Source organism: Anser cygnoides, chromosome 24, assembly GCF_040182565.1.
Source record: "Anser cygnoides isolate HZ-2024a breed goose chromosome 24, Taihu_goose_T2T_genome, whole genome shotgun sequence".
In the NCBI taxonomy this organism is placed as follows: Eukaryota; Metazoa; Chordata; class Aves; order Anseriformes; family Anatidae; genus Anser; species Anser cygnoides.
The window spans coordinates 7,251,818-7,276,577 of record NC_089896.1 but is presented as its reverse complement, the minus strand read 5'-3'; the positions used below and the strand labels follow the sequence as shown (position 1 = coordinate 7,276,577).

The 24,760-nt window shown below is 45.7% G+C and overlaps 2 protein-coding genes across 2 annotated transcripts; both read left to right on the top strand.

Annotated features, from left to right (window-relative positions):
• The first annotated feature begins 3,657 nt into the window (after nucleotides 1–3,657).
• IFNLR1 (interferon lambda receptor 1) lies at nucleotides 3,658–12,451 on the top strand. The gene is made up of 8 exons (XM_013184041.3): nucleotides 3,658–5,269; nucleotides 5,874–7,129; nucleotides 7,809–7,932; nucleotides 8,190–8,371; nucleotides 8,796–8,938; nucleotides 9,484–9,640; nucleotides 10,382–10,509; nucleotides 10,731–12,451. Exons 2-8 carry the CDS (start codon nucleotides 7,072–7,074, stop codon nucleotides 11,637–11,639), a joined length of 1,701 nt encoding a protein of 566 aa, XP_013039495.3. The 5' UTR covers nucleotides 3,658–5,269; nucleotides 5,874–7,071; the 3' UTR covers nucleotides 11,640–12,451.
• Nucleotides 12,452–15,970: 3,519 nt separating this feature from the next.
• Nucleotides 15,971–24,087, top strand: IL22RA1 (interleukin 22 receptor subunit alpha 1). Its single transcript, XM_013184113.3, has 7 exons — nucleotides 15,971–16,179; nucleotides 18,678–18,810; nucleotides 19,506–19,687; nucleotides 20,924–21,108; nucleotides 21,577–21,712; nucleotides 21,947–22,068; nucleotides 22,979–24,087. Exons 1-7 carry the CDS (start codon nucleotides 16,137–16,139, stop codon nucleotides 23,987–23,989), a joined length of 1,812 nt encoding a protein of 603 aa, XP_013039567.2. The 5' UTR covers nucleotides 15,971–16,136; the 3' UTR covers nucleotides 23,990–24,087.
• Nucleotides 24,088–24,760: the final 673 nt, after the last annotated feature.

The window sequence follows — 24,760 nt, the reverse complement described above, 5'->3', positions numbered from 1 at the left end:
TTACTCTGTGTGCACTGGAGTTTCGCCGTTACTGCATGTCCAGGCAAGCTCCCTAACTGCTTTCAGCATGAATAAAAACGCACTGTAAAGGGGAAAGGACAGGTTTCAAGAAACACGAGAGAAGAAGCATAAAAGTCTATTGACTCGAGTCCACTGGCTAACAGCATCATCCCACACCGCTGCCCCACTGCTCAGGGAGGCAGAAAGGATGGGAGAGGTCTGTCTGACTTCAGGCTGGGGCCCAAAATAATTTTATTGTAGTTTGGACTTTAACTGAGATCCACGTAACAGCTCTGTTGAATGTACTTGTGGCAGAAGAGTAGCACCAGGTCCAACCAAGTGAACAGGGACGAGCCGTTGCCCCTGCCTGAAGCCAGTCGCTGCGGGACGTGGGAGATCAGTGGACTGGCACCTGATGGAACTGGTGCGCTTGCTCAAGAGGCAAGTTGTTGCCTTTAACGTTACACAGCCAGCTGCCCAGGGAGGGCTGTGACAGGAGTGTTTCAGTAAAGCGGCACTGTGTTTGCACACCACAGGGCTGCAAACAAAAAGCAGGTCACAGGGAAGGTAACGACGAAGTCAGCTCAGAGCTGCAGCATGAGTAACCGCTGCTACAGAAGAGGGCAAACCCCTCTTGACGTTCCTTAAACATGCACACGAGACTCTTCTGCGTGTTCATTTGCTGTGAACAAACAAGCAAACCTTTTGGAGAGAATGATTTCACCCCGTGAGCACAGGGGTTTTGCCTTACTCAGTAGGGCTTCTCTTTGCTGAGGAAGAAAATAATCTCTGCAGATTTGCAACTGCTAGATGATAAAGCAGGTAGGATGGGCAAGATCCCTGCTACAGGAGAAGAGACGAAGGGAAAGTTGTCCCCTCCAGGTACAGACACGCACCTTACCAGCTCTCCCTGAAACAGAGGAAGACCCGTCTGAAACCAAGCATGGTTTGGGCAGCTTCCCTCCCAAGTGGTGTGGGTGAAGCCCCAGCTTTCCCCCAGATCAGCACTGGCCCATCCAGCCTGAGCTCCTGCATTCTGCTAGGGCTGCTCTGAAGTTGCCTCCTCCCTCAGTGCCACCGCGGCATCCGCTCTGCCCGACTGCAGTGCTAACGGTAACGAGGCTTACAAGGGAGGGCGGTCTGCTGACCCAGCACTACTGCTGCCTGTGCAGGTCTGAAGCAGCGCTCTCCTTAGGCAGCTCCCAAGGCCTTGCCTGACCTCCCCTAGTACCCACTGCGGTACAGCAGTCTAATGGACTAGGACACAAGTCCCGTATTTAACACAAAGGTCAGCCTACAGGGTCCAGCTGTCTTTACAGGATTACTGTACTCCCCTTACCCTGCAGGAACAGACTGTCAGGTGTATACAGCCTTTACTTGTGAGCCTTGTATCTGGAGCTGTATCTGGCTACTGCGTACGGTAAAGGCCCTGAATTCCTTTAAAAACCCTGCCCTAGAAGAAAAGAAAAAAAAAGAACATGAAATGATTCATAGCACTTGTATGGGGAACATTTTAAGGTTTTGTTTTTGCTTTTGCTTTTCAATCTAAGTCTTTTCAGACTTGGTTTAAAAAACAAATCAAGTCCATTCTCTTATTTTCTCCTGATGACAGGTTCCCCAGATGCCTGTCTGGGTCAGGGGGACACTGCTGCATTTTATTATTTGGCATTGCTCAGCCTTGTGGACTTTTTAACCTCTTAATTACCAATAGCAATTTGTTCTTTCTAAGCACAAAAAGGAAAACACTTCCTGAGCTGCACAAGTTCAGGTATCCCCAGTTCCAGGTCAGAGCTGAGCCTTCAATGAAAAGATTTTCCAGGGATGAGTGAGAAGGTTCAAGTTCACCCAACTGGCTCAATAAAGACAGGACCAGGCTTGCTGCTACATCTCCTTGCCACTGACAGTCTCTGGCTGTCACTTTACATCTCTCCTTCTCTCAGAGCCTGTGCCGTGCACCCAGTGCCAAAGCCACAGCTGCAGCCACTCGAGGGGGCTGGGGCTGTTCCCGTGCCCCGTGCTCCTGATGCTTTGAACGCCTTTGCTGCAGAGCGTCCTGCAGACCTCCCTTGCCGGGCAGAACTGCCAAAGAGCTGGATGCTGTCAGAGGGAGCGAGGTGCCGGCACCTCAGGTCCAAACTTGTCCTCTCAACATGAGAAACTCAGGACAAGGGAGAAAGTTTCCAAAACTGGAGACTTTTGAGTTGTTCAGAAATGTTCTGCCCGTCCCTGAAGTGTAGGTTTCCCTGAAGATCAGCATGTTCTCCACAAGAAATACAAGTGGTTTCCAGGGAAAACTTTGGAATGGTGTGATACCTTGCCTTCAGTTTCAGATCATGCTTTTTGTTTAGATTGGGGCTAATGAGTAGTTTCTCTTCAGACACTGTTGTGCTCATTCACTTTTCCAAAGAGGTGGTGAAAAAACTTGAAGGAAAAATTCCGCTCCTGCCCTTGGGTTGTACTTTGCTCAGATCTGAAGACAGGCCCATACCACACACCTTTGCCATCACAGATAGATCAGCTTCACCACCTCCAGAAATGAAGACATTAAGCCAAGAAAAGCAGTCTTGCACTGGTGAAGCTCTGCTAGGAAGCTCTGCAGGCGGCTTCCTAAGTCATAGACGTTACCTTCAGGCTGGCCAAATCCCAGGCCCAGGCCTCTGAACTGCGCTGGGGAAGGCACTGGTTTTTGTGTGCTGCAGTCCCCCTCTGTGAATACCGTGTACACATGCCTCTACGTTTAGGAGAAATGTGAAGAAATGCCACGTGGGACAAGGGCTGCCCCGTAAGCCACAAGCAGAGGTCGAGCAGCGAGCACAGGGGCGCGAGCTCAGCCGCAGGAGCAGAGCAGACAGGAGGCGCTGCCAGCAGCGTTTGTAGCATCACACCCTGAGCGAAGCAGAGATGTTAATAAAACAGCAGGAAAGGAAAAGACCATTTAAAGAGCTTTGAGTCTGAATGACTAAAGTCTTAGTCACCCATTTACCAAGTTCTCAGCCAAAAACTCCTTTTAAAATAATTTTTGTCTGGATCATGTTCCCTTGAGAAATTTGTCAAATCACCCAGCAAGAAGCACTGGGAAATGTCACTCAGATTGCCTGAGATTTCCAGCGTCCAGTGTGTCTGTGACAACCGCCACCTCCCCTCCCTGCCGGTAACGTTCTCTTAGCCTGAGTGCTCTCACCTAGCACAAGGCAATGACAGCTGGCAGAGAGGAATGATATTTCAGAAAGAAACAAAAACCAACTGGGGAAGACGCCACGCAGAAGCTACTTCAGAAGGCTGGTTCACATTTGAAGAAATACTGAAAACATTCACCCAGTCCTTCATGCAACGTGGTGCTGGAAATGCACAAGCACATCAGAAACGTTAGGCGTGCTGTGAGTGGTGGCAACCGTCACAAAACAGCAAGTTACTATCTGCTCCTTCCTCTAGGTTGTGGTCAAGAAATGTTCATTCTTTTTCGTGTATGGATCAGCGGTTTGGTTTCCCGTGGTGCCATTCATACCAGAAATGCCCTATTAAAATTTTTAACGTGTGGGCTTTTTCTCAGCTGGCTCAGCCGTCCTCCCAGGCTCACAGCACACAGATCTGCCAGAACCACCGCCTGGGTGGGGTAGGAGCTAGAGGAAGCAGCCGGGATGGCAGTACGCTCCGCTGCCCGCTGCCTCCAAAGGCTTCGTAAAGCCAACTCTCAGCCCAAACTGTGCCTTCCTCACAAGAGCAGGACTGCATTTCCTGCAGTGCCCCTCCTCCAGAAAGGAGCCATCCGTCAGTCTGACTCACGACATGCTGCAGGCTCGGTCTGAATCACCTGTGGCACACAGAGAGCCGGGAGGTGGCAAAACTGCGAGCGTGGCCCCGCCGCCACGGCACCGCAGCGGCGTGCAGAGGCCCACCTCCAAGCCGAGCCACCGTCCTGCCGAGCGGCAGCCCCTGCCCCAAGGCACCGGCCCTCCGTGCGAGTAGAGCAGCGGGGAAGGCAGGCACGGCGCCGAGACCTGCGGGAAGGTCGCACCAGCGGCACCGCCGAGCCCAGGCCCCTGCCGCAGGCGTCCCACCTGCCAGAGCCCCGGGCCGGGCCGGGGGCCGCCGGCCCCCCACCGAGGCCTGCCGCCTGCCAGCACCCGCGGCCGGGACAAGCCGGTGCCCACGACTCGGGGACGCTGCCGAAGACACGGGCGTGGGCGGCTGCCCGGGGGCACCGGGCAGAGCGGGGCCGCGGGGGCTCCCCGGGAGCCCTCCGGGAGCCGGCCGGGCGCGGGCACGGGGCTGGGGGGAGGCGGCAGAGGCGCGGAGCTGAGAGGCAGCGACACCTCGCGGCACGGCCCCACTCCGACACGGCCTGTCGCGACAGACAGCCCCCGTCTCAGGGCAGGCGCCCTGAGAGTCGCCCCCGGAGCCGCCCCCCGTTTGTTCGGCTGCTGCAGGGAGCGGGGGGGCCGCGCTGGGACCAGCTCTGCGGTCGTGATGCTGGAGGAAAGCAGACCTTGGACTCTCCAGACCCTTTGCCTTTGTTTTTCCTCCTAAACTAGCCAAACCCTGTAGTAAACTGAGGTGGTGTAGGTAACCTCGTGTAATCTAGATCCCAGTCAGGTTTCTGTGATGGTAGAAAAAGCATCCCCTTGCTCTGAGGACTCCTCCGGAAAGGCACAGACACCCAGGTACTGGCACGCTGTCAGCCTGATTGCTCTGGATGCTTCCTTAAGCACAAGGAGAGTCCACAACAACCAGGGACTGCTCTCCAGCTTCATTACCAAACTAGACCTGAATCACCATAAAAAGCTGCCAGTGACAAGGACCCGACTGTCTCCTCTGTCCGAAATGTGGTGTGGATGGAGGTGGAATGGCAAGGGTAAGGCAAAAACTGCAAAGGCACTCCCACTCCGCAGCTCTCCTGCAATGAATGTGCAGGGTATCTGTCCTCAGAAATCAGAAGAACAATGTTTCATCTGCACTATGCAGTATTTTGCTGTCTTAAATTTGCATTCATCCCGGTTCAGAGCAAAATCCAAACATTTCAGAATTCCCCAGGAAAGGAAAAGGAGCCAGAACCCCCCTCACTGGGCAGGAGATACTGAAAGCCGCAGGAGCCTGGATGCCCACATGCCGAAATATAACCAGGCAAGTCACCACCAGGGGAAATCCTTCAAGGTGCCAGCAGAAGCCTGCCTGGATGAAACACATTTGCAAATCTTCCTTTCCTATTGATCAGCAAATTCCTATGCAAAATGTTTCACTGGAATTTGGGAACTACCATTCTTCCACTGAGGTAAGTGGGAAACATTTCTTTATGGACTAGGTAGTTGAACAGCAAGAACACACCTCAAAATACAGGCCATAGGCAAGGACTAAATTAATGTATGCATCATGTGCACAAAACATCAACAGGAACCTGACTAAAAAAAAAAAAGAGAGAGATAAAATAAAAGTGAGAGGCTGCCAGTGTTGTAGGGTTTTGTGTGTGTGCGAGAAAGAAATTTCGTAGAAATTAAACAGAGGTAGCAAAAGAGCCAATGAACAAGAAACGTACAGTTGCAGAGGCCTGTGCAATGAAGAAACATATTTTTGGAGAAAGTTGTGATCAAAGAAACTTGTAACAGGGTCTCCTCCTATGGCTTGAATCATAGCGTGTTCGGGGAAATGAGACATTTGATTCCTTCCTGGTAAACATACAAGCTTCCACCAGTACAAACCCCAGCTCCATCAGCTGCTCTCCCACTTAGGACCCAGAACCTGACAGCCACAGGGGAGGGCATGAGGCCACCTGCTGGGCTTGGTGAGCCTCCCATCTGGGGAAGACCCAGAAAAGCCCATCTCTGTGCTGGTGTTATCTTCTGTGCAGTAACATCATTTTTCCTTTCCTTTTCTCACAGCACAGGCCTGGAGGTGGCTGTGATGAGAAGAGCACGGGAGCACTCTGGCTAACGAAACAGAGCAAGTGGTTGGGCTGCTGGTGTCCCTGCTCTCGCTGTGCACAGGATGCAACAGCACAGCTATTCCAAGCACATGCCCCTGAACACACTGTGCTCAGTGACGTAGCTCACAGCTGTACCAGGACCTCTCCTGCCGTGTTTCTGACAAGCACTGAACAAAACTGCTGTCTCCGTGACTTTGCTGGGGGAAGATGTATGAGGCTGTAACAGCAGCAACTGAGGAACTGAGCTTTGCTCCAGGAGAACTCTGGAGTTTAAAGGTGTTGTTGAAAATACAAATACCTCAAGAGTTTCATAGCTGCAAATGCCACGGCCAGCAGCCGACGGGCTCATCGATTTGGAAGTGCAGGGGCCAAGAACCATCTGTGTGTTGGCACAGGCCTGACAACTGGTCCTGATCTTGACTGATATTTTGGGGGTGATGACAAATAATTGATAAGTGATAACTGAAGTAAAACGACAGCAGCACTGGCATCCAACAAAGCACAGCCTTTATCAAAAGGGTCCTCGTCCTTTTGTTCCCCCATACCATGTATGGGGCAGATCCCTGCCCCAGTTCTGCACTTTGCTTTCCCCACTATAAAGTGGGGTAAATCTATAACTTGTAAAAAGTAGTCTTAACCTCATAACATAAATTGGGAGAAAATCCTTGGCTTCTTATAAACACAAGACTAACATAATATCACATACTACTGCTTACTGTTTTTATTATTGCTAGGTTATTATCAGATAGTTCATGCAGTAAAACCTTATTTGATTTCTATTAATATTTGATGGCCAAACAAGTAAATTCCAAAGGTCAATTTTCTTATGAAGTGCCTCACAAGAGAAGGCTAGCACTGTGTTACTTTTGCACACAGCCTGTGACGGAGAGATCAGGTAAGTTACACGGGAGGGCGTTGTACTGCAATCTTTACAACATTTTTACTTTCATTAAAAGCAGCTTCACCCCTGCTCCCTTCTTGGCTCACTGTGCAGTCCTGTACTTGGGTTGTACCAGGAAGTGAGGCTGCGTGCATCGGTGCGGTTAATTAACTACATGCTCCTCCATAAGTCGTACAACTTAATACGGGAAACAAGATGATGAAAAGGTAGCAAGAAAAGAAATATATTACAAGTGGAAAAGTTCTGCTTCAGCATGTCTGCTTGGAGGATCAGAGTCCTGGTAGCACTGTGCTTCCTGCGGCAGCCGAGAGGTACAGTACTGCTGGCTTTGTTACTTGCATTTCGCCATGCTATGGGGCTTTGCTTGTCAGAGGAAAGACATACACAGAGAATTTTTAAGCAGTGAGAGTGGGGATGATCTACATCAAGTAAAATATTCTGCTGTAAAGAAATGGCAATTTAAAATCTGTCTACAGAACGTGTCTAGTTGAAGAGTAGCGATGTATTTACCTACCGCAAACAATTACTGCCAGAAAGCTCACCGGCAAGCCTGCATGCTGCATCTTGCTGTATTTGTGGTACAGTCTGCCTTGGGAGAACTGGGACTGAGTTCTGTGACCCAGCTGTGTCTGCCTCATCTAGGGGCTCAGAGGTGGGAGCACAAGGCAGTCAGACTGGAATTTATGGGGTTGTAAGCTGGATCGTAGGAAAATCCGGTGAGACCATGGAGAAAGCTGCTAAAATTATAGAATTGGATGGGTTTCCCACACTTAGGTCCTAATTCTGAAAGCTGTTGAGATGAAGATATTTTATGAGAGATGAGGAAAACCCAACTACAACACAGACATACCTGTTTCCAAAACCAGTTTACAGTCCTAAATTAATTGAGCTGCTTAGAACAATTTTGAAACCACCTTGATCAAAAACAGGTGATATTTCCTATCCCCAGAGCCCTGCTTAATCATTCACATAATTGTCCCTTTCAATTAGGTCATATTCAGCTTTCCCCTCCTCAGAATGTTACACTACTGTCAAAAGATTTTGACATGATTTTGACATGGACTCCAGGAGAAGGATCTCCACCAGATGTGACATACACTGTGAGGTATGAAAGGTAAGTGCTTACCAAGGATGTCTCATCGAAAGTATGGCACGATGCAAACATCTCTGGATGTACATTTAGTAACAGCGTTACGATCAGTGATCTGACTGCATTCTTTCACCAAAACCAATCCTTATCTGTCTGGAAAGTGCTATGAACTCTGAGCAAGATTTGGTATCTTTCCTGCAAAACACTTCCTTCTCTTGATCTATGTATGAATTACAACAAAACAGCATGCTCAATATTGTGGTGTTTGTTTCTTCTTTTAGCCAGGAACGCATGGACAAATGGATAAAGGTTCGTCATTGTAAAAATATCCACAGTACCTCTTGCAACCTGACTTGTGTACTTCCAAACTTCTTCATTAAATTCCGTGCTCGAGTAAAAGCCGTTTCTGGAAAACTCCAGTCGCCATGGGTAGAATCCCAATTCAAGGAATACTATTTGGATGGTGAGTGCCTGTTTGGTTACAGCCTGGCTGAAAAGACACCCCAACAACAGTGCTTGCATGAGCAAATCAGTTAAACCACATACAGAAAGACAAAGAGTAAGAGGCAGCTTTATGAATACCAGATTTGAGAGTGCACAAACAACAAGCCATAATGATTTGAAAATAAATTTTGTAGCAGGTATCAGAATTTGTTTCATCAGTGTTGTAGGTAAACAAGCTGGTTTCAAGCTCTCCACAATGGAAAGACAGCACCAGTGGGGGTATATTAAATAAAATTTAAAAAAGGTATTCCTTTGCCTTCCTTCTTCCTTCATGTCCATCACAGGATATCAGCTAGAAGTTTAGATCAATCACATAAAGTATTACTTCTGTGAAATTATGATGTAAGCAAGCACTATTCTTATGTCTTGTCGATCATTTACAGTGGAACTGGCTCCCCCAGTGCTAAACGTGAACGTACAGGAGAACATACTCCATGTGAATGCCACCTTCCCTTTGGCCACCTGTGTGGAGAGTTTCTCCTGGATGTATGACTTGAACCTTTGGGAAGCTGGATCTGAAGACAAGGTCAGTAAAAGTGGCACTTCATAGATGAAGTGGAGGAATGATGCCCAGCTGAACTGAAATAGGTGCAAATTTCTAGGCAGGGAGTGACTGGATCCAGGCCCTAGAGAAACTGAAACGGTCAAAACAGAGTTAAACTAAAGCCAGAGAAGAAATGAGTGCATTACAGTCAGCATCCTTATTTTATCAGTAGCTCCCTCTCTTATTCTATTCCTATTTTTATCAGAGAAGATGTGATGGTGAGGCTACACCACAGTCAGCATAATAGCATAAACCTCACCAAATCTGAGGTTTAAAACAGCTAGTTCAGGTACTGCTAACAGTGTAGCTGTGGCAGCAAAGAGCATAACCCACTTGAAATCCCACCCAAGAAACCATAAGGCCTAGGAGAGATGCTTGCTTTTTGTAGCAAGTGCCTCTCCACACACCTAACCACTGGAGCCATGCAACATGATGAAGAGAATCGTGGGCTCAAAAAGTAAAGAAGCAGCATCTGAATAATGAGAGAACCATCTTTCTAACCGTCTGTTCTTTTTGTTTCTAAACAGAAGCAATACGAAAGTATCTTTAGGAAGAATACAGTGACTATCGACACCACTGCACTTAGAGGCACCTACTGCTTGAGTGCCAGATCCTCCTTCCAAAGCATTGGCTTCAAGTACAGCAAATTCTCCCAACCAGTGTGCATGCTTTTAAACCATAAAGGTATGTCCCAAGGAAGGATGTGTTAAGATGTCAAATGCCAGTAGGGCCAAGTCAAAGATTTCCATCAAATTTAGCTTGTCAACAACAACAACAAAGCCTTCCTGTTAAATGGATTGGTTGGATGTTCTAGTGAAAGGTAACTGCTTTCTATAGAAATGTTTTCATTAAAAAAATCCATCTCTAATGTATTTCCAGAAAATCTTGAAATATTATACTCGAGTTATGGTCACACTGAAATTTTGGGAATTTTCAAATTTCTCCTGGAAAAAAAAAAAAAAAAAGTTAATAAAGTCTCATTTTTGACCTGCTCTAAGTAAGGCACTGGCTGGTATCAACATTCATTTCTGTCTGTGACTCTGGCTTAGAGGCTGGTCTTAGGCAAATCTGTTATCCTAATCTGTAAAATAAGGCTCTTGAGCCATAACATTTTCTGAGACTTCTAAAAGAAAAGCTAAGCGTAAAAGCCTGTTATTTAAATTTACCATCACTTTAATTTGCTTAAAATGCTATCAACTGAAAAAAAACATTGCTGTGAAGATGATGCCAGAAGTGAACTACAGGTTCCAGCATCCAAAGCTCTGACCTTGGTGAAATAACCAGTTTCTCCTTAAAGATTATGGAGAAAATGAAGTTACTATTGATAGCATGCTCTGGTAAAAGATTAGACTCAGCCTGTTTATGTTGAAAGAAAAAAAGAACAAAATAACAAAGAATAAAGGAGATTATTTTCCTCTTTTTCAGCAGCGGAATGGAAGCTCCCATATTCTGCCATGATCCCCGTGTTTGTCCTCCCCGTCCTTCTGGCAAGTGCCTTCATCACCTGGCTGCTGAAACAAGATGCTAAGCACAAGAAGCTGCCTCATGCTTTGGTACGGCCCAGAGGCTGGGCTGCTGCCCGACTTGATGTCTGGCTGATTTTCGGAGGGTGGCTGGGGAGGAGTGGAAGAGCCGCACGTGTGCCGCATTTCTTGGTTCTGCATTCAGAAATACCATTATAAGACAGCTTTGATTCTGGCATGTCCTATGTCCAAACTTCTCTTTAAAAAGCACCACTAACTCTCCGATCTGTCTTGTTTCTTTCCCCTGGTAGGATTTATCTAATTTTAAAGTTGCTGGACCACCCTTTCACTGTGAGCTCAGTGAGGAGTTCCTCACGGACTCTCTGACCTGCACAGAGAAGCCAGTGTCACAAGGGAAGAAAAATAGAACATCACCAAGAAACAACCTACCATGGATGGCCTCTCTCCTGTCATCATCGTCATCAGAAGAGGAGGAGGAAGATGAAGAAGACAGCAGGACTTTCATCCCATACACTGAAATGCGTCACTTTCCAAAGAGATGTCTGAACTACCAGCCGTCCAGAACTGCTGGGCCAGAAACAGGCAGGGACTCCACATCTGGTGGTCTCTCTGTGGACAGCGGATCTGTGATGGACTTCACGGCCTTGGGTTTCTCTTTCTTTCCAGTGAGACAGAATGAAGTGGACACCTCAGGATCCCAAGGAAACGAAAAGGTATCCCTTCCTCACAGCTCCTCTTTGGGAAGAATATCCCTCACTGATGTGAGATTCCCAGGTCCCAGGGAACATGGACAGCATGATACAGACCGGGATGACTGCCTGGAAATGACCCCCCTCCAAACACCGCTGAACAGGATTTGTGCCAAACTTCCAGCTGATGAACACTGCCTGCACAGGAAGCATCACCATGTCACCACATGTCACCAGAAACCGCCAGCTGATCTGCCCGTCCAGGTCAGGGAGAAGTCACAGCTCAGTGTGGATCCCAGCATGGAACAACTCATCTGCTTTCAGACCTTACAGGTGGCAGAAGATGAAGGTATTGCAAGTGACTGTGACAGCGATCATTTTATAGAAGGGACACCTCCTGCTTCCACAGTGCTAAGTGATGTATTTGGAACTTCAAATATGGAGGGAAAGTATGATCAAAAGTTTAACTTCAAAGGCTATCAGCACACACATTACATGGGAAGAAGCTAGAGTACCGTTGAAGTTCTGTGGTGTGCCTGGAAAGTGGTAGAGAGCTCTAGATACCCAGGCAAGGATACCTAGATGAGAACAAGGACAAATAACTGTCAGTGCTGTGATTATTTATTTATTTATTTATTCGTCTGCACAGAGTTTTTTCTATTAATGTCTGGCCTATCACGGATATGGCTTTAGGAACAGAAGAGGTGTATTTTTACTGCAAGGTAACTAATGGACATTCCCCGTGCCTCTGTACAATACAGCCGTGAGACAGCATTGAAGCGATGGCACAAGGCACACTATCTGAATCCAGCCAGGGTGAGGCATGTGTGATATCTCATGGAGGTATCACACAGCTAACACACAGTGCCTTGTGCTCACTTGAGACTTCAGTGCAAGATAACTTTTACATGTGAGTTATGAAAGGCAAAAACACTTCTGAGATGGCAAAAACATAACCCTGTGTGAAACCATCAGATGGGTTCTGAAAATGCAGTGAGTTGTGCCTGCATGTTGGTTTTGAACCAGGATGAAAACACCAAATATCACACTTGCTTCTGTATAACAGCAAAACTGCACTCCTGCTTGGCTGGAAGCACCTTACAGAGACATTTAGCAACCTTTGCTTTTTATGGGATGAACAGATCTCCCTCTCAGTCTACAGAGATCACCTTCTGTATTTCAGTGGAGTGAACTGAAGTCAAAGTGAGAAATGTGCAGCATGTTTATTTATTTTGCTTTTTTATACAAATGTATATATAACTACTGATTGCCCCTGCTGTGCAGAATGAGAGCTGCTGCATGCAGAGGAAATAATATTTTCATAGATAACTCTGTTTGTGTGTGTGTGTTTATGGTTCCCAGAACTGCAAAGGGTGACTGCAGCTCATCTTGAAAAACATTATATTTGAAAGCAGGACCCCATCATGGGCGTCCCATTTCTACTGCTTTTGTCCGAGTGAAGTTCTGTGAAACTTCTTGGCCAGGTCTCCATCTGGGTCACTGAACGTCCAGGAGAGTGGCTATCTCTGTAAGCAAAGAATCAAATAGGAAGTCCACCTACAAAAGTCACAGGAGGGACAGGACCTCTCTTGACTGAGTGATACTGACTTTTGCAGAGTATTTTTCATGTGCACCCTTCAAATCCCACAGAAACATATTTTCCCATTTTTTTTCCCCAGTAAAAGGACATGGAGGAAAACAAAGCATTTAAAGAAAGAGGAAGTCACACAATAGCCATTCTCTGCATTCAGAGAGAGTTGTCTCAGATGAGGGAAGGGTGTTGATTGGGGCTATTAGTATTGACATCTTTAGAGAATCGGCAGAACAACATCAGAAAGAAGTAGAGGGTGATATGAGTTGTTGGGAACTGCTTTGAAGAGGAAAGCAAGACGTACTAATTAAGATCCCAAATTAAAATTAAAAGGGAGGTGGTAGAAAAGATTAATCAACTAGAATTCTTTTTTTCTTACCTCTTTCCCCCAGAGTATCCTTAGGTACATCCTGTACTGTAATGCCTCCTGTCAATTTAGAAAGAGATAGATCATCCAAATATAATTACCACCTATTTTCTTGTGCAATCAAGAAAACCCCCTAGGCTTTGGTTTCCAGGAAGCTCAGAAGTTGTGTAACCTCTACAAAACGATTTGGACATGCCACAGCTCTGCAAACAGGGCCCGTGACCAGTTCTTTGTCTTGCCCAGGTCTTCTCAGGATGGAAGCTGGGGAGAAGGCTGCAGGCAGGAGAGCTGTACTTGTGGGGGCAGCATTCCACTCCTACATAGCTTCTGTAACCAGGGCTTGAGACCCACTTTCCACTGGAAAGAGATGAGGGGCAGCCAGAGCTCCCTCTGCTCGAGCAATCATTCCATATCCTCCATCCTACTTAGTGGTTGTAGCTGTGTGACAAGGAAAGTTCTCCATTCTCATCAAGAGATATGATCCAGTCCTCCAAAAATCTGGCCATTGCTCATCTACTGGATAAGCACAAGAGCTGGAACCAGGTCTCCCATATCCCTGGATCAGCAGTGGCTGGGCTTCACATGGCACTCACAGAGTGGGGCTTTGCAGCCCGGGCCCAGCAGCACCTCAGGAGATAACCATCTTGGTCTGTTAAGCCTTGATTTCCTATCTTCACAAATCTCTGGCACGCAAGATTTGTCTCCTCTTTCCCAAGCTGTGTCATGTTATAAGAAGAATTCCATGGTAAATCTGCATTATGAACCTCTCAGTCTGTTTTTGTCCTTACGAACTAACTTCTGATATAGGCTCGGGCCCTACAGGTTTAAGTTTGAAAGCCAATTGTTGAATCTTAAACATAGAACCAGGCTTCTGGAGTTTTTCAGGTACTGAAAGATTCAGAAGGGTGCTTCCTGGGCTATTTAAAAGGTAACGTCTCTCGAGAAATAAGGCAGAAATAAAGCTTTAAGTGGTATTCCCAAAACAAAAGTCTGAGATGCGGTGCAATTTCCCTCACTTCTGCCCTGTGATGGGTCATCCCACAGCAGCAGCATGAGGCAGTGATAGGAGGGAAGGGAAAAACTGGAAATCATTTAGCAAGCTATATTCAGAAAATACCTTAAAAAAGAGCTGTACTTAAATAGATGTAGGCCATACTGATGGATAGGTGGGTCTTGTTTAATAAACCTGTAGCTTGTGCATTTGTGAGATGAGAAAGATAAAGCGATAGCTATGCATCAGTGGCATGGTTTGAAGCAGACAGCCCTGTTAGTATCAATGCAGAGCAGGGAATACAAACAACTTCAGGACAGAAAATCCACAAGATGAATGGGTAAACAGGAGGGGTAGTAATTTCTACCATGTTTGGCCACCATGTGAAATAGCAAAAGCAGCGTGCCTTCAGCTTCAGAAGCACGCATGGCTTGTATTTTGATAAACTTAACTGCAGGTATGATGTTCCTTCTGGGGCTCACTTGTAACAATAAGAAAAAAATCTAGGATTCAGGAGCTTTAAATAGGCTTTAGACAATGTAAGAGCACTGCTCATAAGGAATTTGTCTAATGCACAGTTGTTCTTTGTGGTTTAGGGTAGATATTTCTGTTTAAGACTTTTTAGGGCTGAAGCAATCACAAATTGAATAGTTCTCGGTGCCCAGAAGGACAGGCCAATTGGTTTTGCTCTGGGGGCATCTGAGCCTTATGCAAGGCCCAGTTAGTCCTAGGCAAAATGGAGGACTTGGGACAGGACTTCCTCGTTTTGTCAACTGTTGTGTCCATGGGATAAAGTAAGCCAGAGAAAGAGCCCAGGGAGGTTATCCAGTCTGTGTAAAGGGAATCGTTACATTATAAAATTCAAAAGCAGTGTCTCAGGGAGTTACCTAAGCTTCAAGTGCAGGTTGTATGTGTGAAGCTTTCTCCGCTTACAATGCATTAGGTAGAAAAAGCAGCATGCAACTGTACCAGTTCCTATTTTACACACATCTGGTGGTTCTAAATCCACAGCTCCTGGAGACACGCAACTAGTTTTCGCTTTTCACCAGAAAAGGAAATGCCTCTCCCTCGTCTGAGAAAAGCTTGAAAATATAACTGAACAACACCCTAAAAAAATAATAATTTAAAAAAAAAAAAAAAAAAAAAACAAGAAAGGTACAGAAAAGGAACTACATCTCTTTCTTGTCTAGATTTCTTACAAACATTTTTATCGTATGGTATTCATGATATCCAGAACAGAACTTTATATTGTAAGCAGCCACTAAAATTAACTGTAGGTCTACAACTGCCTCTGAGAAAAGCTATGAAGCAAGTGGGGACAGATATGCTCCTGCTGCAGAAAGGTGACCTCCCCCCTTCCTACGCCAAGCAAAGAACCTCTGCAGCCACCTGGCAGTGCGGAGGCCTTGGCGCACCTGAGGAGCTTGTGCTCTGCCCAGCGCAGCAGGGCTGCGTGTTAGTCAGTTGGCTCCCACCCATGCCCAGCATGAACAATAGAAGAGCTTAAAAACTAATGATCTGCCTGACTTTGATTTTAACAAAATACCCAAAGGTATTTCTTAAGGAAATAGGTGTGTTGTTTGCAGCAGTTATAAAATCATCTACGAGCACAGCACTAAATAATAACTTCCAGAGTTCCAACCAGTCAAAGCTATCCAACCAGAAAAGCAAACCCCAAAACTGAGAAACCTCAGTGAGGGCTTTTAGGCAGGAAGCTCTTTATCAGGAAAATGGTATTTGGCTCTCTTTCAAGAAAAACCCGGGGATTTTCTAAGCCTCTGGCTTGTGCACCTTTGTACAGTTAGGTGTGTATACTCAGAGGGAGTGAGGTGTTCCTGTTGTCACTCTGCTGTTTTCTCTCCTGTGCTTACACATGCGCACAGGTCTTCAGCTGGTGATCTCAGATGAGAATGCAGGCGGGATAGCAGCTCCGCAGCCTGTTACTGGGCAACAAATCCAACTCAGCCCCACAAGCAAGAATTTAGCTGTTGTAAAAGGTGATTCATCTGCACACAGGATCCACTGCCTGCTCTCCCAGCCCAGCTTGCTTAGCTATTCATGAAGAAATTTCTGATCGTCTTGGCTGTGTGTTCAGTGGTCGGTAAGTTCTGACTTCTTTCCTATCCCTGACCGCGAGTGTTTCAGTTTGGGCATGTAGTATGGGAAGCAGTTCAGTCATTTGTCCTGAAACAAGACCTAGAGAACAAGCTGTTGTTTGAGGTTGTTCAAAAGCTCTCTCCTTTTAATATTTTCAAAGTATTGTTGGTGTGCTCAGTGCTTTAAGGACTACTAGGGAGAAGAAATGATTCCCTCAATCCGAAGTGTTTGCCACTGGCTTAATGCAACCCAGATTCTACAGGAGTAAAGGATATTCACTGACTTCAGGGGATTTTGGATCAGCCCCCTGTGTCTTACGCAGATACACACAAATAGAACAGCCCTGATTTTAAAAGAGGTACGAACAAATAATATATCCCTAAAAGCCATTCAATCCTAAACCAAATGTGGCAAACCCACTCCTGGGTGAATCAAGCATAAACTTGCTATGTTTTCGAATGGCAGCTTCTCAGCAAGCAACCTTAGCGTTCATCTGCTTCTGCTTTGCTTTTCTGCGTATTTGTCTATGACCTTACACTGTAGGGAAGGTGCCTACAGAAACTTCTGAAGCAGAGGGACTTTCACACTCCGAAATATTGTGGTTCTTCCTGCCCACGCTGATTGTGCTTGTGTTACACTGGTTTGCATAACCGTGTTTTAGTATGGATAAATGTGGGAAGATGGAGATTTCCTATCTCTGATATGATCAGGGTACTGGTGACTCGGTGTTATGGTGACCAGACAGGGAAACCCACTCCCTTTGTGCTGCCTCAGGAGGAAGGCTGTGCTCAGCTAGCATTTGGACTAGATCAGAGCCTATTTCTGTGTTGGTTCCCTGCCAAAATGCCTTACCCAAAAAGACTGATAATTGGATCTGTGTCTTTCTGACTAATTCTCCTCCTGTAGAGCACAATAGGTCAAACTGCTGCCACACAGTTCTCCATGGAAGCAGCTGGAGAAAAAGCTTGGGGTAAGGATCCAGGAACTGGCATATTTTAGTCCCTGCTCTACCACAATTGTTCAGTGTGATCTTGTCCAAGTCCCCCCCAGTCTGGTCCTAAATTTTCCCATCTGTAAAATGCTGCTACTTCTACCTGTTTATCACCATTTTTTCAGCGGGGTCGCATTGATTGTGTGCGTCTGTTTACAAGCACCATAACTGGACTGTTCATTTCCAACGAGAGCAGGCTGAAGCTCCATTAGTTCAAGGAGTTTATCAGTACTGCAAAGCAAGGGTTAAAATTAATGTATAAACTACACAACTTTGAGGACGTGTCTGTAATTCAGATTTACAGAGCTCATAGATTCTGCAGGTTACTGCCTAAGTTAGAAGGTCCTGTGAATCAGCCTTGAGGCAATGTGGCACCATGTGTTCTGGTTACAGGAGGGACCCCAAAGCCTCCAGGACACTCTCCAGCAGCTGCTCATAGCCAGGTTGCTGCAGGTGGATCACGGTGGCGTTCTGCTCTACAGAGGGCATGTTTGCCAGGGCAAGGGACATTTCAGCTTTGCAAAGCTAGAGCCCATCCTCTGTGTGAAGAGGCACGCAGCTCGGTCTGCAGGGAGCCAGGAGCTGTTTGCCCTCACCCTGGCACACCCAGATCAGAGTCCACGTCTCAGGTCTGTCGAGTGTCGTTCTGCGCAGGCAGTCTCCATCCCATAAAACGTGGACCATGAGCAGCTAATGGCCGTCACATCTGCAGTGATGTGAGACTGATCTAAACACATTACTTCCCTGAGTCTGGGCAGAAGCGATGGCATTCACAGATTTAAATCTAGCCTGGAAACAGGTTATTGTTCTTAGTTTTCCAGCCATTTAACTGCTTTAAAAGAAACCTGATAAGAAAATCCTGGATTCTCTCTAAGTTTTTGAGGCCCTTCTGTAAAAATTCCTGACTTCGATTCCTTTGGGATGAGCCAACAATCTGCAAAGCCTATATGGTGATGTGTGCATGATTTGAGTTCCTGTTCTGTTGAAGCGTCTGCTCTGCAGCCCCTCTCTAGCGACCTGGAAGTGGCGTGCCTGCTTTCAGCCTGCAGAAGGGCAGGCTCCGGGGTACCTCATTGCGATCGTTCAGTACTTAAAGGGGGCTTATAAAAAAGATGGAGAGCAACTCTTTGCTCAATCAGATAATGACTGGACAAAGGGGAATGGCTTTAAACTAAAAGATGGGAGATTTAGATTAGAGATTAGGAGGAAATTCTTCACTCAGGGGGCGGTGAGGCACTGGAACAGGTTTCCCAGAGAGGTTGTGGCTGCCCCATCCCTGGAGGTGTTCAAGGCCAGGTTAGATGAGGCCCTGGGCAACCTGATCTAGTGGGTGGCATCCCTGCCTATGGCAGGGGGGTTGGAAATGGATGATCTTTGAGGTCCCTTCCAACCCGAGCCATTCTGTGTTATGATTCTCTTCACCAAATGGCTGAGCAGTGCTGGATCCATGCTCACCTGAGGGCTGAGATGCCAGAATATGCATTTTAATACCAGTTTCTTTGCTACCCTAGGCATTGCGACTACAGAGAGGTCATCATGTCTGAAACGTGCAGCATTTTCTTCTACAAACTTTGAGAACATCCTGACATGGGAAACTGAAGCAGATATTCTCCCTGGCACCGTATTTGATGTCCAGTATAAGCAGTATGTGAAGTTTGCTTCTTTTTGGAATTCTGTTGTTCTTGCAGCCACTGTTCTCAGTAGATTTTGCTGATTCTGCTGCTTGTCTTGCTTTCATGGAAATGGTTCTGCTTAGACAAGAACTCAGTAAAGGACAGGATTATTTAAACTGGTGGATGGTGCTTAGTTAAGCAAATACTTTTACACTTTGGGTTGCCCGTTTTACTCCATTACAGAGCTTTGTCTTCAGCAACTTACTTCTTTCTATTCTGCAGTTTCCTCAACTCTAAATACAGGTAATAGCAATTGCCTTCCTCCAGGTCAGTCACTAGAGCTAAAAGAAATCAGACCAGTGCTACACAATAGCTTTGTTGCATTTGGGTAGTTTGCAAAGTCAGCGGTGAATTTGCATGCAGTCATTCAGTGCCAGACCGAGCAAAGAACCCCGGAGTCACTGACCGCAGGACACTCTTGTGTATGCCTTAAAATGAGCTGCACTTCCTCAAAGCCTTATCCACACAGAAGCACCAGTGGGAATGGATTAAGGGCTGTAGGCCAGGGGAGGTTTCTCTGCCATTTCATTCCCAACCACTTGTTAATCGCAATAATTAATTTAAAAACTACTAGTAGTTGGCAAAGCAGCCTGCCTGGATCATTCCGGAGGATTGTATTGCATCTGCTATACCAATCAGACTAAAAGCTATTTTGTCCTGTCTAAGGTATGGAGAGAAAGCCTGGCTTAACAAGCGTGAGTGCCAGAACATCACACAGCCTTTCTGCAATCTCACTCATGAAACAGAAAACTTCACCGAGCACTACTACGCCAGGGTGAGGGCCACTGGCCAGAACTACTGCTCCTCCAACTGGGTGCGCTCGGAAAGATTTGAACCCAGAAAAGAGAGTACGTACCTCTGCTTAAATCTATTAAATCCTGCTTGCCGGGGATTCATCTCTAGTCTCACTGATGTTCAGAACAGTGTTTCCTCTGATTTTAGTATTGCAAGACTCTGCTTGCTAGGATGGGAGTGAAAGCTTTCCAGTCCATAAGAAGGCTTGCTGTTGGGCAAAGAGGCAAGTGAGCAAAAGGGCAGGGCCAGCCCTGAGGTCTGACGCAGACTGCAATTAGAGAAGGGGAAAAGCCAGATGTGCTAGAAGGAAGAACTGCTATTAAGACAGGCAGGAACTTAGTAAGAGACATGATGGGCAACCTAAGGACAGCCAGTAATGCAGTCATAGAAGCTAGGAAATGTGAACTCCAGCACATCGGGATAAGCAGCCAGACCAACTGATGCTCAGTGCTCCCAAACCCAAGTGAGCTGCACAACAAACACCACACCCTTTGGACGTCCTCTTGCTTGCTCTGTGTCTAAAATTTTCCCACTGTATACTTGTCAAGAATAATTCAGGGTGACATTAGCAGTCAGTGGCTATGAAGAGCCTTCAGATCTTTGCATGAAATAAGCCATGAAAGAGCCATGTAGTCGCTTTGGTCATGAAACATTCACTTTGCATTGTAGCATAAGCCTTAATGCTCCTCATGAGGTGAGCCTATTCCCCAGAGCCATTCTTTTTACTATTTTAAGCTACATGTCCTTGAAGGACTACTGAGTGCTGCTTTTAAATATCCTGTTATGGATTGGGTTAAACCTCTGTTTAAGTGTTCTGCATTGTGTATACCCTTCACTGAAGATAAGTTTTGATACACAAGACCTGAACTGCTCTAAAGACAAAATCTGAAGTAGGATGGGAGTAGGAACGTAGGTAGCAGTTAGCTGAGTGCCCTGTGGTGGGATTCCACACTCATCCCAGCACAAACGCATGAGGGAGGATGCTTCTGTGCAGCAAAGGGAACCAACACAGAAACAGTGAGAGCATGGTCCTAAGGAAAAGCCTGGGGAAGGAATTTCTAGAGACAAACACTGGCTAAAGGAGGCAGAACCTTGAGGAAAGGCATTATCACCCATTTCCTGATTTTTCCTATGGTCAACAAAATGCAGCCCAAATACTTTTTTGATTATACACAGGCATAATGATTTAGAGTCAGTATGGTGTGTGTGTATAAGATGTGTATAAAACACTCTGATAACATATTAGCTTTAATCTTAACAATTGACACTTCCTGTTCTGTCTTTTCTAGCTGTTATTGGAGCACCAGAATTAGAGTATATTCCTTACGTACGGTCCATAAAGTTTCTTATACGGCCCCCCTATACTCCGCTGAGAGGTGAGGATGGCCACCAGCTAACCATAGAGGACATTTATAGCAAATTTGGTCCTGTTGATTATCACTTAACACTATTCAACCAGCGGACACACCAAAAGGTAAAGTACAACCTCAGGCCGCTAGCCACTGACTTTTGTAAATCACATTTTGCATAAGGTGGAGAAGGACACCAGAACTGGTACACGATAGAGGAGATTTCTGATGCACAAGGAAAAGAAATTCTGTCTTTGACTTTTAGCAGACAAGAGGAACTTTAAGCATTCCTCTGAAATTTTGGAAATGGAACTAGAGTTGACCACGTTACAGTATCAGTAACAAAAAGTAAAGCCGACAATGACTGAAAAAGAAAGCGACATAGTTCAAGTGTGAATGAAATTAAATGCAAAAACTAAATGCAGTAATAGTAGAAAGGAAATTGTGTATTTAGAATTCCATATATACAGAATTATTACGGTCCTGTAGCACGTTATTAGTAACTTTAATATGCTTAATTCTGCAATCTGAGTTGAGGAAATTGTATGCATATTATCTTTCTAAAATACAGAATTTACCTTTATTTTAAATAGTGGATAAAGAATGAGCACAACAAAGAATTTGAAGTTATCAACTTGGACCCAGACACTGAATATAATGGAACAGTGTACATACACCTCCGTGAGAGAAGCAGCAAATCCCAAGTATTTTGGGTGAAAACTCTAGCAGGTGAGGCTGTTAACTCTGCTCGGCTAAAAGTCTACCTGGGATATTGGGTACACGAAAGAGACCAGTTTTTAGCCGGTGCTAAATATCATAGCCTTACTAAACATTTTGAAGCAATGCAAAGTTTCCTAATTTAAAAGTTGAGTCCTATGAGATCATTTAGACGATGCCATGCATTTTTTCCAACCCAGTGCTCTGAAGCTACATTTTCACTTTGTTCTTTTCCTCACTAACCAGACACCACATGGCTTCTCTACTGCTTTGTTGCACTCGGATTCTGTGCTGGGCTGGTGTTTGCTGCAATTAGCTACGTGATCTATAAATACATCAAGCAGCACAGTGCGCAGCCTATGTCTTTGGTAAGTGTTCTTAAGCCATTGCAGCAAAACTTTAAACTGCTCAGGACCATGTGAATGCACCTGAATAACAGTGCTAACCAAGGAGGAAGAATGCGCATGCAAGAGCATTGTCTAGGCATTCACTGCAGGCTGCTGGCAGTTTTAATTTGGTCGTCCTTACACACATAGAGAAAATTTATTGCAGGGAGTTGTAAAGTAAGACACCAAAGATGCCTGCAGATTTGAAGGATCTTGGTTATTCTAATAAATTAAGTTGTTTATATTGTCCCTAAAGGAGAGCAAGGCTTTATACTGATATGTTAGAACAGCTCTCAAAATCACAGACCCCCAAAAGTTTTCTTTCCTCTAATTTTAAACCTAAAATTTTCAGAAGTTTTTAATAATTTTGGCTTCCAGTTTTTGAGTGACTCAATGGTAATTTGATTTACAGAAGATGGGTGCTCAGAGCTTCCCCCAGATTGTTCCCCTCTAAAGCAAGTGTCAGGTTAGGCAGCTAAAACCTGAGGCATACTAAATCACCAGCTCCTTTTGAAGCCCCAGGCCACCCTACCTGTTGTTCATCTCCCTTAGCGAGCACTGGTTGTTCATGCATGTTAAATTAACTTAAGGGCAATCTATTTCCATACTCGAGGTGCTAGGCCAAAAACTGCAAAATTTTAAGAGGATTTTTTCTTCCTCATATTTTAGGATAGCACAATTGTCCTGAAGCATAGTGGGAGATGCCTGTATTCCTCTGAGGGGTCATTCCCCGTAAAAAGAAACAGGTCTTTTGTCAGCACAGCAGATGCCAGGTGGTAGTTGCTGGCTCTTACTGATATTTCTCCAAAGAAAATTTTTAAGAATCTAAAGCAAACCTTCAAAATCACAGACTTCTTGTTAATAGCTCGTGTTTGTCTATTTACTTCAACAGGACTTCAGAGGGATTTCATCATTCCAGCCTCTCACACTGACAGTGGAGCATATTATAAAGCCCGTTAATTTATCCAAACCTTCGCTTCTCATCCCTGAAGTGCAGTTAGCGCAGATCAGCCAGCATTTGGACAAAGCCCTGGAGCCACCACGACCTTTCTGCCCACCAGAAGCTACCTACCAGCACCAGGCTGATGTGCAGGCGTCCCAGCTGCCGGCTCAGCCACCCTGCCCAGCAAGCACAAGTCCTGCTTACGCTCCCCAGAGAGCCGAGCAAAGTGTCTCCAACCTCCCCCTGACCTACGGGGTGTGTGTCGATGGCACGGACCATGTCGACAAGAACAATTATCACCCAAACCAGGTGCTAAAGGAAGTTTCTCCAGATAGCTTTGCTGGTGTGAAGCTTGTAAACCAGGTGCTAGGCAAAAGCTGCAGCCACTGGAGTTATAAAGAACAGAGGCCAAACGTGGCACTGTGGGGCAGCAGTGGCATGGGAGAGCCAGCTCTCATGCAATGGAGCCCTGGGCAAACGCAGCAGCTGCTGTTGCAGACTGATGAGATGGAAAGTAAAGTGCACGTACCCCAGCTGGCGCTGTCTTTGGTGGGACAAGGAGGATGCTATAGACAGCAGACAGCAGAACTGCCGCTGTTGTTGTCTTCGGTTACGGTTGATGGGGACCAGGTTCCAGAGGACGAATCCCTGCCATCTCCATCAGCAGCTCTCCTCCTCTCAGTCAGTACTGGTAACAGCTTCCCTGGGGAGAACAACACAGAGTGGTGGATGTCATCAGGTTCAGTGTCACACCCTGAAAATAAATTTTACTTCCTAGAAACTCAAGAAACACAGAAGTTAACAGCAGTAAAGGAGCTTAGCAGCACTAAACTGAATAATGTTCTGTCCCAGGACACTATCTCAGACCGGGGCAATGGCTTTTCTCTCACTACGCTGTTCAAAGACCTGAACCTGAAAGTACTGTGGGATCAAGAAGATGAAAACACAGAATTTTATTAAGAAAAGTTAATAATATTAAAATCCAGATTCTGTTTGCTTACATAAAATAGTAACATATCCTGAAAACAGTACAACACAAATAAACATAGCTAATCTCGGATGTATTGTAATGGGGCACTGAGCTGTTCCCTCTATTGTTCTATCATGGGCTCTGGTACCTTACTAATATAATTACTCCCTGGTATGCTATGATACTGTAGCTTAGCACTTAATTAGTACATCTTCGCTCTGTGGATATTCTTCAGACTGGTTATGAATTGGACTACTTTAAAGCTGAGTTAGGATTCAAGTTCAAGTTCCAGATTCAGTTTCCTGAAATCTTGGCTAAGTTCACAATAGAAACTGTATTTGTTCTTTACCAACACCAAACAGCCAGCTCCAAAATATGCCCATGCTTTGAAGAAATTAAAGTGCAGATGTGTGCAAAGCTAAAAGAATTAAAACAATGTGGTACAGTAAAAGGAGGAAATACGTATTGGTGTTCTACCCTTGGATATATGATTCTTGCAAAGCTACTTGCATAGAATGGACTTTGCCTTTAAAGCAGTCATTGAAACTGTGGTAATAGCTCCTGATACAGCAGTTCTGAGAAACTAAATGCCCTCTATTCTGCTGTGCTCTTTAATGCTTGTAGAAAGATTAAACCTTTTTCATCTGTGCAGCAGAATGGTGCAGTCTTGGCCCAGCCCTGACGTATTTTTCAACTGCTGCTCATTTCTTTCTCATGAAATAGTCACCCATTCTCTTCTTCCCTTGAAATCCCCAGGGACA